Here is a 15,197-nt window from a genome sequence, read left to right as displayed (position 1 = left end):
GCATTAGGCTCTGCATTGACAGCATGGAGCCTGCTTGGGATTCTATCTCTCTCTGTCCCTTCCTCACTCATGCTATCTCTCTCTCTCTCAAATAAACTTAAAAAAAAACTGCAAAGCTACAGCAATCAAAACAGTGTGCCACTGTTATAAAAACAGAAATCTAGACCAGTGAAATAACCCAGAAAGAAACTCTCACATACATGGTCAAATAATTTTCAACAAGCTTTGCAAGACCATGCAATGGGGAAAGGATAGTCTTTTCAACAAATGGAGCTGGGAAAACTGGATATCCACATGTTAAATAATGAAGTTGGGCCCTTACTTAACATCAGGTACAAAAGTAAACGATATGGATCAAAAATCCAAACATAAGTACTAAAACTATAAAAGTCTTAGAAAAAAACATAGGAAAAGCTTCATGACATGGGATTTGGCAATGATATCTTGGAAATGACACCACAGGCACAAAAAACAGACAAACTGGACTTCATCAAAATTAAAAGAGTTTATGCATCAAAGAACACAGAGTAAAAAGGCAACCCACAGGATGGGAGAAAATATTTGCAAATCACGTATCTGATGTGAGATTAAGAACCAGACACATACAGAACTCCTAAAACTCAATAACAACAAAAAACCACCCTGTCCAAAAATGGGCAAAAGGCTTGAATAGACATGTTTCTAAAGATAACAACCCAATAAGCACATGAAAAGATGCTCACAATCATCAGTCATTAGGGAAATACAAATCAAAACCACAATGACATACCACTTCACACCAGTTAGAATGACTATTGTAAAACAAAACAAAAAACCAAAACAGAAAATAACAAGTTTTGCTGAAGCTATGGATAAATGGGAGTGCTGTGTATAGCCGGTGAGAATGTAAAGTCATGTGGCTGCTATCTAAATGGTAGAGTGGCTCTTCAAAAACTTAAAAATTGAATGACCACATGATCCGGCAACTGAGTATATACCCAAAAAACCTGAAAGGGTCTTGAAGAGAGATTTGCACACTCCTGTTCACAGCAGCCTTACTCACAATAGCTAAAAGGTGGAAGCAGCCTAAGTGTTCGTTAACAGATGGATGGATAAACAAAAAAAAAAAAAGAAAAACAAAAATGGATAATGAAACATTAATCAGCCTTGAAAAGAAAATTCTGACATATGCTTGAGCATGGATAAATCTTGAAAACAGTAAGCTAAGTGCAATAAGCCAGTCACAAAAAGACAAATACTATATGGGTTCACTTCTATGAGGTACCTAGAGTAGTCAAATTCATAGAAAAAGAAAGTCAAATGACGGTCACCAGAGACAGGGAAGGGGGCAACGGGGAACTGTTTAATGGGCAAAGAGTTTCAGTTTTGCAAGATGGAAAGTTTTGAAGACTGGATGCATAACAATGTGAATGTACTTAACACTATTGAGCTGCACACTTACAAACGGTTAAGAATGGTAAATTTTGTTATGTGCATTTTATTAGTTTTTAACAGTTAAAAAATTGTAATACAGAGATCTGCCATTTAAAATGGTCTTTCCTGGGGCGCCTGGGTGGCTCAGTCGGTTAAGCGTCCGACTTCAGTTCAGGTCACGATCTCGCGGTCCGCGAGTACAAGCCCCGCTTTGGGCTCTGGGCTGACGGCTCAGGGCCTGGAGCCTGCTTCCGATTCTGTGTCTCCCTCTCTCTCTGCCCCTCCCTCATTCATGCTGTGTCTCTCTCTGTCTCAAAAATAAATAAACGTTAAAAAAATTAAAAAAATAAAAAATAAAAAAAAATAAAATGGTCTTTCCTCCACTTCATATTAGTTCCGAAGAGAAAAGACTGTGTTTCTTTTTTTTTGTTTTTTTATTTTATTTTTTTTTTTTTTAATTTTTTTTTTAACGTTTATTTATTTTTGAGACAGAGAGAGACACAGCATGAACGGGGGAGGGGCAGAGAGAGAGGGAGACACAGAATCAGAAGCAAGCTCCAGCCTCTGAGCCATCAGCCCAGAGCCCGACGCGGGGCTCAAACTCGCGGACCGCGAGATCGCGACCTGAGCTGAAGTCGGACGCCTAACCGACTGAGCCACCCAGGCGCCCCGAAAAGACTGTGTTTCAATGCACTGAATGAACACATTAGAGGCATCTTCCTATGGTTGTAAATTTTCGTATTAAGCCCCAAGACGCACACTCCACTCCAAAAACCTACCACACACCTAAGTCTACACTTCTAACATAAATCTTTCAATGAGGTTCATTCAACTAAATCACTCAATTTAAAAAAAAAAAAAATAGGGATAAATGTAAGCAATACACCATTGATTAATTTTTACTACACCTTCTTTCATGTTCACTTATGCTCTTCACTCAACAAAACCAAAGAAGAAGTTAATATCAAGTTAAGCACTTTTGAGAAAAGGAAAAAATCTCTAGATTTAGCAACCTTAAAAAGAAACCCACTAAAGAACCAGAAAAGAGAAAGCAAAACGTAGGCAAAGGGGACTGTGTCATAATAAACGCACATCAGGAGGAGATCTCGCGCTGCACACGTCGTTACCACATATCTGTCAGAGGACACGTTATTAAGTTCAGAACTGCACATAACATAAACTATTTATTTTTGTAACACCTATATTGAAGTAATTCACATACCATAAAATACATCCTTTTAAAGTATATAATTCATGGGCGCCTGGGTGGCTCAGTCTGTTAAAGTATATCAATCAGTAGTTTCTAGCATATTCACGGAGTTGGGCAACTGTCACTACCGTCTAATTCCAAATCATTTCCGTCACCCCAAACAGAAACCCCACTCTCATTAGTAGCCACTACTCATTCCCCTCTCCCCCACCACCAACCCTTGACAACCACTAATCTATCCGTCTCTCTGGATCTGCCTCTTCTGGACATTTTATATACAAATGGAATCATGTAATACATGACTTTTGTGTTGGTTCCTCTTGCTTAACATAATGCTTTTGGGTCTCACCCAGGCTGTGGCCTGTATCGGCACTCCACTACTTTCTGTGGCTGAATATACACTTCACCAGTCGATGAACATCCGTGTTGTTTCCACTTTTAGGCTGCTTAGTTCTGCTTTATGAATAACACTGCTGGGTACATTTGTGTACACACTTTTATGCAGACGTGAGTTTTCAATTCTCTTGGTGTGAAACTGCCGGGTCACATGGTAATTCTATGACTGACTTTTTAAAGAAACTACCCAACCATTCTCCACAGGAGCTGCACCATTTTTTCCATTCCTACCGTCAGTGCAAGGAGTTCTATTTCTCCACATCCTTATCGACACTTGCTAGCGCCTTCCTGATGACGGCCATGCTAGTGGGTGTGAGGTGGTATCTCACTGTGGTCTTGACGAGCATCACAAATGACGCTGAGCGTCTTTTCATGTGACTATTGGCCATTTATATCTTCTCTGGACAACTATCTACTCAAGTCCTTTGCCTCTCCTTCGTTGGGTTGTTTTTCTATCATTGAGTTATCACAGTTCTTTGTATACTCTAGATTCAAATCCCTCCGATACATGAGTTGCAAATATTTCTCTCACTCTGTGGACTGTTCCACTTTCTTGATGGGTTCTTTGAAGTACAGAGGTTTTTAATTTGTCTAAGTCCAATTTACCTATTTTTTTCTTCTGTTGTTTATGCTTTTGTTGCCATATCTAAGAAAATCATGCATTTTAATATTAATCTGCATGCCAACAGGAGAGGAGTCGAGAAGAAATGGTGTAAAATTAAAAATCAAAGTAAAAGAAGTATCAAAGACTCAGTTTCAAAATCAATGTTCTTACAAAAGAAAAACCAGAAACATAATAAATACACATAATAAAGTATTGATGAGCAAAGATAATAGTGATCAATCTGCTCAAAGTCTGAATGGCCTTTGCACTAATCAATGAAAAGTAAAAACCCTTCAGGGAAATGAACAAGTAAGTAATTTCTAATCACTATGTTTGGGTAAAATTTAGTTGTTTTACATTTTCTATTTATAAAATTATAAAATATTTTTAGGCAACAGTCAGAAGCATAATTTTGTTATTTAAATGAAAACACTTACCTGCTAAGTAATTCTAGTCCAGCAGAGTACTTTGGCAAACACGGAACAGTCCTGCCAAAAAAAAAACCCACTTATTTTATTAAAATTCTTTCTGATTTAGGCCGACTAAAAATAAAAACAAAAACAAAAACCTATATGAGAATTTTGACATTATAATTATGATGTGAAATATTTTTAAATTACTGATGACAGTTTACCTAAACTTTTAGAGAAATGTACTGTTTTATTTCACAATTAAAATACTGTAGGGGCACCTGGGTGGCTCAGTCTGTTGAGCATCTGACTTCAGCTCAGGTCACGATCTCAGGGTTCGTGAGTTTGAGCCCCACATCAGGCTCCCTGCTGACAGCAGAGGCTGCTTCAGATCCTCTGTCCCCCTCTCTCTCTGCCCCTCCCCTGCTCATGCTCACGCTCTCTCTCAAAAATAAACATTTAGGAAAAAAATAAAATAAAATACTGTAATGTACTATCATCCATCACTTTGCCCTACAGATTATTCTTAGCACATAATACAATGAACACTTTAATAAAATGCTACAAGATAAAATTTTTTTTTTTTTTAAAAGCTCATAATCTCGGGACACCTGGGTGGCTCAGCCAGTTAAGTGTCCGACTTTGGCTCAGGTCATGATCTCCCAGTTCACAGGTTCAAGCCCCACGTAGGGCTCTGTGCTGACAGCTCAGGGCCTGGAGCCTGCTTCAGATTCTGGGTCTCCCTCTCTCTCTGCCCTTCCCCTGCTCACACTCTGTCTCTCAAAAATGAATAAGCATTAAAAAATAATTTAAAAAAATAAAAAGCTCATAATCACTAGGTTGAAAGTGAAATTTGGTCATGCTTCACTTATGTAAAAAAAATGAAAAAGTTGCACAACACTGGTTTTCATACATGTCAAGTGACACAGCTAACGAGGCTCTCTTGCCAAGTATGGTTTCATTATTAATCTGCTTCTCGATAACGCAGGACTTTTACTTTGTGTTCAATATACAGAAATGATTAATTGTGATCAAACAATAAAATAACCACTGCTTGTCCTAGAATAATACAACTACATCTCACCACTTCCTCAACCATTTTACAATTTTATCAGAAAACTTTCCAGTGTTAACAAAATTTATAAATAATCAGATTGCAGTCAAATGTGCTCAACAAATGCAAAATTCATTAAAGTAACAATACTATTACAATTAGAGCCCCAACGTGGTCGTATGAAATTTACATCAAAGGAAATTAAATCTTAGCACAGGCTTACCTTGGTTTGCTTTTTACTTTAGCTTCTCTTGACTTGTCACTTAAAGTCTTCAGCCTATAATTCAACAAGTATAAAATATCACATCTTTACAGGTTAAGAGATTTCTTTTCAACCATAAATTTCACAGTTGTTATAATTTGAGGTCAGATAAGCTAATAATTTTTTGGCAAGAATTAAGCACCTCTACAGACAAGTACTTGAGTGTTTACTGTAAGACACCCAAAACAGAGTATCTATAGCAAGCACCTTTATATTTGTTCTTGCCCCAATCCCTTTTTTAGAAACAATCCTGAAGTGTAATCAGACTAGAGAAATGTCACTTAGCTGGCATCATTAGAAAAAGCAGCAGTTCACACAGGTGAATTTGGTAGGTAACAAAGATTATCAAAGCAGCACATTTTATTAAGTAGATACTATAACCGGGCACTCAAAGCTCTTTACCAACATTTTGTGAAATTTTACACATTGATAAAAAGCTTCCTAAAGTATATTACAAACCTTTCTCATGAAAGAGGGCTGGATACACTCTATTTAACATGTTCTGCTAACTCCAGGTCATTTTTATGAATACGATCGATTATGTTTTGTGGCGAAACAGCCATCTCCTCAGACGTTTCCGAGCGAGGAATAGCTCTTCACTTGCCAACGTGAGACCAATCTACAGGGATCTGAGTTGGTTTGGGATCCTGTGCCTGTTTTTTCTAAATTTAAGCGCTCTATCTCCAACACTGGTCATTTGGTTATCTGTGATAACTTCCTGCTTCTGCTGGCTACTTAACTATTGCAGCCTCCTCCCTCCCTATCCGCTTTTTTACTTTTTAAAAAAATTTACTTACTTATATTGGGGGGGGGAGGGGCAGAGAGAGAGAATCCCAAGCAGGCTCTGTGCTGTCAGCATGGAGCCCAATGCAAGGCTGGAACTCACGAACCCGTGAGATCATGATATCAAGATCATGCTGATATCAAGACGCTTAACTGACTGAGCCACTCAGGCTCCCCACTATTTGTTTTAAATTACCGGGCTAGAAAACAGATAATGGGCCAGAAAATGCACAGAATAAATAGGTTCGCCTCTCTACATAATACGCAGACTTTGTACAATTTATTTTTGCCTCACTGGCCCACTTTCACCTTCTTTTGGCTGTCGGCTCTGTGCTATACAATAGAGGTTGCCAAAAAGGGACTACTAAATCATGAGCGACTCTCATATAAAATGCGATATTGCTGTAAATGTTCTTCTTAATGTGCATACTTCAACAAATACTCATTTCTAAATAGAGTGTGAAACACAGACCACAGTACCACCACTAGCCCCTAAAAAGTCTTTGGTAAAACTAGAAATAAGTGTGCCTTCCTCAACGGACTTTACTGCTCTCAGCCAGAAACTGCCCTAACGTAGAAGCTGGCTCTCCTACGAATGCCCCGACCCTGTGTAGTTCACCACCACACGTCCGAGTCCTGATACAGGACTAGAGCTTTGTCAATAATGCCCAGCTAAGTACCAGAAAGGGCCTTTATTTTTTTTAAACAAACTGGAATGCCAATTTCATACAAGAAATGTTTGTATTACTCTGTTGTTTCTCAAAAAGTAAGATAATGAGGAGATGAACTTTCCACATTGTTAAAGAGACTCTGCCATCTCTTTAACTGAAAACTCATTTGTATATATCTCCCCAGATGAGTCTAGGGAGCTGTATGTAAAAAGTCTAAACTGTCCTACAGAAATAATATAAATTTCCAAGCTTACTTTGGCAACCGGTAAATCCGGTTTAGACTAAGATTAAGCAACACCTAGGAAAAGCTTTTCTGACAGTTATGCTCTATCCCCTCCACTCCAAAATTTGAGAAAGGCACTTAGCTGTACATCCCAGGTAGAATTATCCTAGGATGGTGATACACAGCAGGACATTATGCTCACAAGGATTCTGGTATTATTTTTGGGGATTCAGGACAATTGCATACAGTTAGGTGGACAAGGATATTGCAAGGGAACCGTTAAGATCCTTTTTGGACCACTCTCATTATATGGTACAGCAAATGTGGAGGTTGATATTTCAAAATATTTATTTTTTTAAATTTTTTTAATGTTTATTTATTTGTGAGAGACAGACCATGAGTGGGGGGGAGGTAGAGAGAGAGGGAGACACAGAATCCAAAGCAGGCTCCAGGCCCTGAGCTGTCAGCACAGAGCCCAACACGGGTTCAAACCCACGAGCTGTAAGATCATGACCTGAGCTGAAGTGGGACGCTTAACCGACTGAGCCACCCAGGCACTCCTCAAATATTTGTTTCTGATATAAACTTATACTTTCTCAATTATATCAAATTTGGGATGCTCCTCCGCACGCCCCCAAAAAAACAAAAGCAAAAAATTAGTTTAGAATAAGAAAGAATGAATGTTACAGGCAGGTGAAAACAAAATCACTGGGTCAGTAAGGGCTTCTCTGTGTGGCTCCTTAACAACCATCTGCTTTAAAATTGGACCTTAACCAAACGTAATGTGTGGAACTTATTTGATCTGGAGTTGAACAAATCAACTATAAAAAGACATTTCTAAGAACCAGGAAATTTGATTATGGACTGGATAATTGATAATATCAAAGAATCAGTGTTAATTCAGTTAAGTATGACATTGGCACTGAATGTATGTAATGTCTGTATTTTTTTAATTTAATGTTTATTTTTTAAGAGAGAGAAGGAGCATGAGCATGGGAGGGGCAGAATCTAAAGGGGGAGAGGGAGACACAGAATCCAAAGCAGGACCCAGGCTCCAAGCTGTCAGTACAGAGCCCAATGCAGGGCTCGAAATCACTTACCACGAGATCATGACCTGAGCCGAAGTCAGACACCCAACAGACTGAGTCACCCAGGCACCCCTGTACTTTTTTTTAGAGATGCAAACTGATGGAGAGATGTAGCAGACAAATCTAAGATTTATTTTGTAACTGTGGGAGAGGCAAAGCAAATGTGGCAATAGTCGACAACTCTTGAATCTGAATAATGGATTTATGGGGTTCACTGTGTTATTCCATTTTTTTATATGTCTGAAATTTTATAAAAACATTTTTGTAATAAACAGTCTTTTAGATACTCATCTTTTCTCATCATGCTGTCTCCACATAAATCATGTGTGCCGAAATTGAGAACAGAAACTGATGGAGAACACAAAGTAGCTCTAAGGAGATGAAAACAGTGAAGAGAGTTGAGGAGAGGAACACATAAAGGGTTACAATGACTATTATTCTTACTTTAAGTTGAGAAAAAATAAGGTCAGGTGAGTTTGTGTGTGTATATGTATACATATGTGTGTGTGTGTTTGTGTATAGATATATATAGATATAAATATATTTAGATATTTAGATATAGATATATTTATATCTATATATATCTATACACATATTTTTAAGGTCAGGTATATTTAACAAGTGACAAAAAAAGCAAAACATTCCTTTCTGAAATACATCCTCAAAGCCCAGAATTCAACTAAAGGTAGCTTACTGTTTTTATTGTGCAATGATTCTCCTTAAAGCTTCCCACAGTGATTCTGTGCTGGGAACAACCCACTAATAAAAGCTATTTAATGTCCCACAATGTTATGACACACTAAGAAGGAAATACTGAGCCAGGTGTAATACCCCGGTTTCCTCATATATAAAACAGTAGTAGTATATTGACCACAATAATTTGCCACAGGAATTAAATAAAATTCCAAATACGACTTTGGCCGCATTCTGTAAACAGAGCTAACTCAAATGAAAAGTATAAGAAAAATGATCTCCACCAACAAAGGTAAGAAACTAAGTACGTTATTGGGTCAAGGTGAAATAAAGTAGAGATTCCTATAAAAGGCTTCCCCACCATTCCTAAACTTCTTCCTAATCCCACACTATCCCCAGGAAGACATTAGTGCTGCTATGTGGCTATTATCAATTTAGACCTGACAATTGTCTTCTACCAAAAGCAACTAATTTATATACACTTTTGAGTTCAAAGCACCAAACCTCAAATTTACCCTGACACTTTGTTAATGTATTTTATTTTCTTTTTTAACGTTTATTTATTATTGAGACAGAGAGAGACAGAGCATGAACGGGAGAGGGTCAGAGAGAGAGGGAGACACAGAATCCGAAGCAGGCTCCAGGCTCTGAGCTGTCAGCACAGAGCCCGACGCGGGGCTCGAACTCACGGACCGCGAGATCATGACCTGAGCCGAAGTCGACAGCTTAACCGACTGAGCCACCCAGGCGCCCCTGTTAATTTATTTTTAGATTGTTCTAAAGACTTCACTTGATTTGTGACCAGCACGCTTATTTTTTTTAAGTTTGGCAGAAAAACATTAAAAATGGGGGCCTCTTATTAAGAAATGGAGGTGATTAGCAAAACAGCCCCCAAGACAGGTTTAAAAAGGAGATAAACAGAGTGATATAGGGAGCACTACGATGAAGGATGAGCAGAAAATGTGCTTTCTCCAGCTAACTCAGCCTCCCGGGGTGACCTTAATGGCATTCCATTTATTTGCGCTTCAATTTCCTACTTGGCTCACCTCATCAGCTGTCGTGATTGCTGTAAAACACCACAAAAACATATTAATGAGCACATTTTTATCATTAAGGTACAATTCCTTTAACGTTCATGTCTCCATCATTCTGACTTTAAATTCTGCTTGCAAATCCAAATCCAGTCTATTCTATTTTCCCGTTAACGTTTATCATACTTTTTTCTCTCAAAAGAAAGAAAGAAAGAAAGAAAGAAAGAAAGAAAAGAAAAGAAAAGAAAAGAAAAGAAAAGAAAAGAAAAGAAAAGAAAGTCCACCCGGGGCCTGTTACGTCCACCGGGGGCCTGTCACGTCCACCCGGGGCCTGTCACGTCCACTGGGGCCTGTCACATCCCCTTGCTTGTTAAATTCCTACCAGCATGGACTTATCATCTCTCCCCCGGCCCACGGCTACAGCCTCCCAAGTAATCTCCCCGCTCCACATCTCCAGCCCTCTCCCATCGCACCGCGTCTCAAATTTCTTCCAGAAATACGGGCAGACTCCTACTACCTCCTCCCAAAAACCTTCAAATGGCTCGGTCGGTGTAAAAAATATGCGAGGGCCACCCTGTACAACGTAGCAACCGACTCATCCCCGAGCCCCTTCGCCTGCTTTACTGTTCAAGACCTCTTAGGACCTTCTAAGTATTCTGCCTCCCGTTAGAGGCAGAAGAGAATGAGCCCAGGGACGTTATTTGCTGCCTGCCATGTTCTGTTGCTACCTCCCTGGCTTCCAGAATGGCGCCGGTCACAGAGTTAAGTGCTCAGTGAGGATTTGATAAATGAGTGAATTGAGCAGAGCACTTGAAGAGCCTCGGTTAGTCACTAACCTTCCCTCCCAGCTTCCTCTCCCACAACTGCTTCCGTCTTGGAAATGCCCTCACCCTCACCGTAAGCCAGTACAATCCTTCCTCATTCTTCAAGGCCCAGTCGAGGAGCCACTTTCTCTTTGAAGCCTTCTGTAAATGCGTCTGAATTAATGACTCTTTTCCTCTGGGCTCACGCATGTATCACTTGTATCTTTTGCTTTTCTTTTTTTTTAAGATTTTATTTTTAAGTGAGCTCCACACCCAACGCGGGACTCGAAGCTGCAACCCCGAGATCGAGTGCTGCACGCTCCACCGCCAGCCAGGCGCCCCAGATGTGCATCTTTAATGCTCAGTTCCTTCTGCTCCCACGACACCGCCCCGGTCTACAGCATCCAGAGCGCAGAGACTGTTTCAGTCGCCTTTGTGGCCCCAGGATCTAGCCCAAGATACGGACACTAATTAGTAAAGACAGTTGAGCGTGTAGCCTCTTAAATCTTTTTTTTTTTTAATGAAATGAAAAAAGCTGCCATGACAAAAGGACACTTTTTGAGCGCATCACCTACCGTCCGACACTTAGTAGGAACTCACTAGTTATTAAATCAGGTTGAATATTGAGATTTTTTTTATCCTGCTTATTTAAAAGGTGAGTAGTCCTGGAAGAGTCAAAATTTTAGGCAAAATCTCACCATTTTACGACACTGAGTTAGATTATTAGATCCTCTCCTTTGAGCAGGTTTTGATACCACAGGAGGGAAGCAGAGAAATAAGGCTGCGGGGCAGTGGGGGCCTCTGAGGGGGGAAACAGTACAAGGTTTCTATCCCTACTCACAAGAACCCAGAGCATCACAAACCGGAAACGCCAGGCGGTGACAGGTGGCTGTAAACCATCAGTATATCTGATTTTCAGTACCTGGAGGGTTCTGTGCACCCGATTACTTCAGTCCTGAGGCTTCTAGTCCTAACAGCTCAAAAGGTAAAACTCAAAGACCAGAGTGGATCTGAAGTGTGTGCTTCCATGTATCATCCAAAAGTTTCCCTCAGAGCTCAAGCCAATCCTTAAAAAGTGGATGTTCTATGTGAACTCTCCAAAAGGCTCTAAGAGCTCTAAGTGAAATCAAATTAAGACTCACTTAGGTGAGGGGAAGAGGGTGAGACCCAGAACCAATTCCCTCACTCCTGAGGCCCTTGGGGTCAGCCGGCCATCTGCTTAAGTCAGAATGAACATGATATAATTTCCGAGTTTATCTCAATGTTGATATAACTGTAACTTACAAAAATTTATAAAAAAAGACCCCAAGTCCACAGACAACCCAGTGACCCCAGCAGGCCATCAGCATCTCTGGCCACTATGCCTTCATTAGAAAAAGTTGCATTTTTCAAAGTGTGGATGGCAGGTAGAAATTCACTGTGTTCCTCAGGTGTGCTTTATCACTAATGGGACATTCCCTGGTGAGACTGATAAAGATAATCCTATTTCACTTAAAAAAAAAAAAAAAAGTTAATTTGCCTACATTTAAGGTCTAGTTTCATGAATTCTCACAAGGTGAAAATGAACAGAAAAGCCCTGAGAGGGTACCACTCTGGGTGACCGTAAGGAGCAACACTGGAAACACTGAAGGAACTAGAAACAGACCGGCCTTCCTTCTGATTCCCTCGGGCAACCCAACACGGGAAATTTCCAATCATTTTAGAAGCCAGCTGCTTTGGTTTCTACAGGCATTAACGCCAAGTGTTCTAAAGGTGTGCCGGGCACAATTTGATCTTTTGGGGGAGGTGAGGGCCATGTCCCTTTCACCTCTGGATCCCTCAGTGCCTTCGTGCAATATACACGTGGGCTGTTTAATTTCATCTTTCCTCGTCAAGGTGAAATATTCAATGGCGTCAAATAGGCTGATCTCAAGCTGAATATAGAAGAGTTTACTAAGATGAATTAAGAGGAGTCTTTCTTGGCAAGGGTCGCATAGGAAATTTGTGAACCTGACAAAAATGAACATCAGAGTTCCGAGCTGACAGTCAGCTGGAAAACAGACATCACCTGGAGAGGAGTTATTTCCCTGCCAGGTGGCAGGCTGAATGGCACACACTGATCATCTAGAGGTTTGTCAGCTGAGAGGAACCTGCCCAGAAGAAGTCGACCAGGTGCCTAAATGGAATGAAAGCTCTCTCAGGGTGTCTAAATCCCAAAGTGGCCCCAGCCTATGACGTTGTCAAGTAGTAAAGTCAGTTTCCAAGGGGTTCTAACCAGATCCCCCCAACCCTCTTCCTAACCTAAACTCTAAACTCAGGTTATCCAGATCTCCCAGGATGGTTTGGATCCAGAGTCCAGATTTCTAGGTTTAACCTCTTTAAAAAAAAAATTTTTTTAACATTTATTTGGGGGGGGGGGGGGGAACAGGAGAGGGCCAGAAAGAAGACAGAGGATCCGAAGCAGGCTCTGCAAAGTGAGCACAGAGCCTGACGCAGGGCTCGAAATCTCAAACCACGAGATCGTGACTTGAGCCGAGGTCAAAAGTCCGACGCTTAACCAACTGAGCCACCCAGGTGCCCCTGTACGTTTAACCTTCTTAAGCAAAGGTCATGAGTATGAATGGGTTCTGAGGCATCCGTACAACCTAGACAGTTACAGTAACTGCCAGAAGAAGACGGACGGTTATGTCATCAAAGAATGTGGAAGTAATGATAACAGGGGCATACCAGATTGGTTTATCTATGACCATTCTCATGCTACAGGCAGACTATTCCAGTATCCTACCGAAATTCTTCAATAATTTACACTCAGAAATTACTCTTTCAATTTAAATGAGAAAAAAAATTGCAAGCATGCAAATACACCATAAGCGAATGACTCCCATAGCATCTATAATATTCTTAAGAACTCCAAACCATAACTATCAAAAATGATTTACTTATGGTCAGTGCTCATGTATATAACAGTTTGTTACCACTCAGCACCCAAAAGGCAATGTAAACACTTTTGTCCCATTAGATAAAATCTTAGCCAGCATCTTGCTCATTGGAAACTTAAAACCAGATGACTGAGATGTCCTCATTCAGAAAATTCTCCAATCTTCTGTAAGCTAAAGGTAACAGATTCTTTATAAAAGTAACACCTTTCCTAAAGAAAAAAATCAAAATGAATTAGGCCCTACCTAGTAACCACAAATGCCATAGGGCTTCCTGTCCCACAGGCCGCGTTTTACACGTTAATTCATTAATCTGCCCAACCCTGTAAGGACCATCTTTATCGCCACTGTACAGTTGTGGAAACCGAGGCATGACAACTCAAGGAACTTGCAAAAATACAGTGGCTTAGTGGGAGAGAGGAGATCCCTACCAGTCTGGCGCTAGAGTCTATGCCTGTGCTTCCGGGACTTCACTGCACACTGCAATCACCGGAAGATCTTTAAAACCCCATCTCCTGCCTGATTAAACCGGTATGGGAGGCAACCTGGGATCAAGATTGTTAAAGGTTCCCAGGTGAGTCTAAGCAAAGTTTGGGAACCGCTTGGTCCGCGCTTTTAACCACTAGCTGTATTAACAGTGTCGGTGTAGTTCTGCTGCTTCTCTTGCCCAAGAGTTTCTTCACCAAGGCGCCGAACTCGGGGCAAAAGCAGCGAGAGAAAACAAAAGGAAAAGAGGCGGCAGGCGAGGCCTGGGGGGTTCCGCGAGCGGGCCGCTCGAGAAAGCAGAGACGGGGAGTCCGCGACCTTCGCCCTGAGAAGGGGGCGGAGGGCCCAGCTCCCCGCGCGGCCGCAGGAGCCCGAGGCCCGAGCGGGCAGGTGCGTCGCAGGCTCCGGAGACCGAAGGGACGCGGGCCCAGTTCCACGGGCGGCGGAAGCGGGGGGCGCGCCGCCCGCCACGTGACTCCCCTCCCGCGGCCGCCCAAACGCCGGGACGGGGCCCGGCCGTCCTCCGCGCGCTCCGCGGAGCCGGCTTACTGGAACCTAAGTTACTTAGCGCCGCCGGACCAACGCCGGAAAGTTCGTGACTCTGCTCGGCGGGGCGGGGACGGGAAGTGCGGGATGGGAACCGAGCGCACTGGGTGCGCGGAGGGGAAGGAGGCGGCGTCCGGGGCCCCGGCCCGGCCCGGCCCCCGGCTCCTTTTCGTCTCCCGCCGTATACCCACCCGGAGGTGAAATCCTGCTGCACGCTCAGCAGCCGCTCGCGCAGTGTCTCCAGCATCGCCGCCGCCGTGTCTCCCTCCCTCGGGCTTCAGGCCGCCGCCTCTGCTTCCACCCAGGGTCCGCTCGGCCGTCCCCACACCTGTCACCCGCGCGCCCCGCACACTAGCGCCCGGCCCCGCCCCCGACTCGGTCGGCGCGCGGCGCCGCAGCCCCTTCCGCGTTCCCGCCCCCCTCTCGCGCACTCCCGCCCTGCCCCCGCCGCGCCCAGGCCCGCGCAGCCGCAGTGGGCCGCGCCGGCCTCGGGCTGCGGAAAGGGGGCGGGCCTTCCCTCGCAGCTGAGCAAAAGATGTCTTTTTGCAGCCCGAGCCGGGCCCTCTCGTTTTTTCTCTAAAACACAAGTGGCATCGTGAAAGAATGTTT

General features: G+C 42.4%; 1 protein-coding gene across 6 annotated transcripts in view; it reads right to left on the bottom strand.

The window, feature by feature from the left end:
- The window catches only part of DTNBP1 (dystrobrevin binding protein 1), a 132,306-nt gene extending 117,338 nt beyond the window's left edge, over positions 1-14,968 (bottom strand). For 2 of the 6 annotated variants that reach the window (XM_042937852.1, XM_042937858.1), the window contains exons 1-3: positions 14,780-14,968; positions 5,311-5,364; positions 4,061-4,111 (exon numbers count right to left, since the gene is read on the bottom strand). In XM_042937852.1, coding sequence (XP_042793786.1) covers positions 4,061-4,111; positions 5,311-5,364; positions 14,780-14,835 — 161 coding nt within the window. In that variant the 5' untranslated portion in view covers positions 14,836-14,968. Of the gene's footprint in view, positions 1-4,060; positions 4,112-5,310; positions 5,365-8,405; positions 8,560-9,853; positions 10,047-14,779 lie in introns of those variants that run through there. The other 4 variants (XM_042937856.1, XM_042937855.1, XM_042937854.1 and 1 more) reach the window with 4 other exon arrangements.
- Positions 14,969-15,197: the final 229 nt, after the last annotated feature.

Source organism: Panthera leo, chromosome B2 (genome assembly GCF_018350215.1).
Source record: "Panthera leo isolate Ple1 chromosome B2, P.leo_Ple1_pat1.1, whole genome shotgun sequence".
In the NCBI taxonomy this organism is placed as follows: domain Eukaryota; kingdom Metazoa; phylum Chordata; class Mammalia; order Carnivora; family Felidae; genus Panthera; species Panthera leo.
The sequence above is the reverse complement of the archived record's forward strand: the minus strand, read 5'-3'. Positions and strand labels throughout refer to the sequence as shown.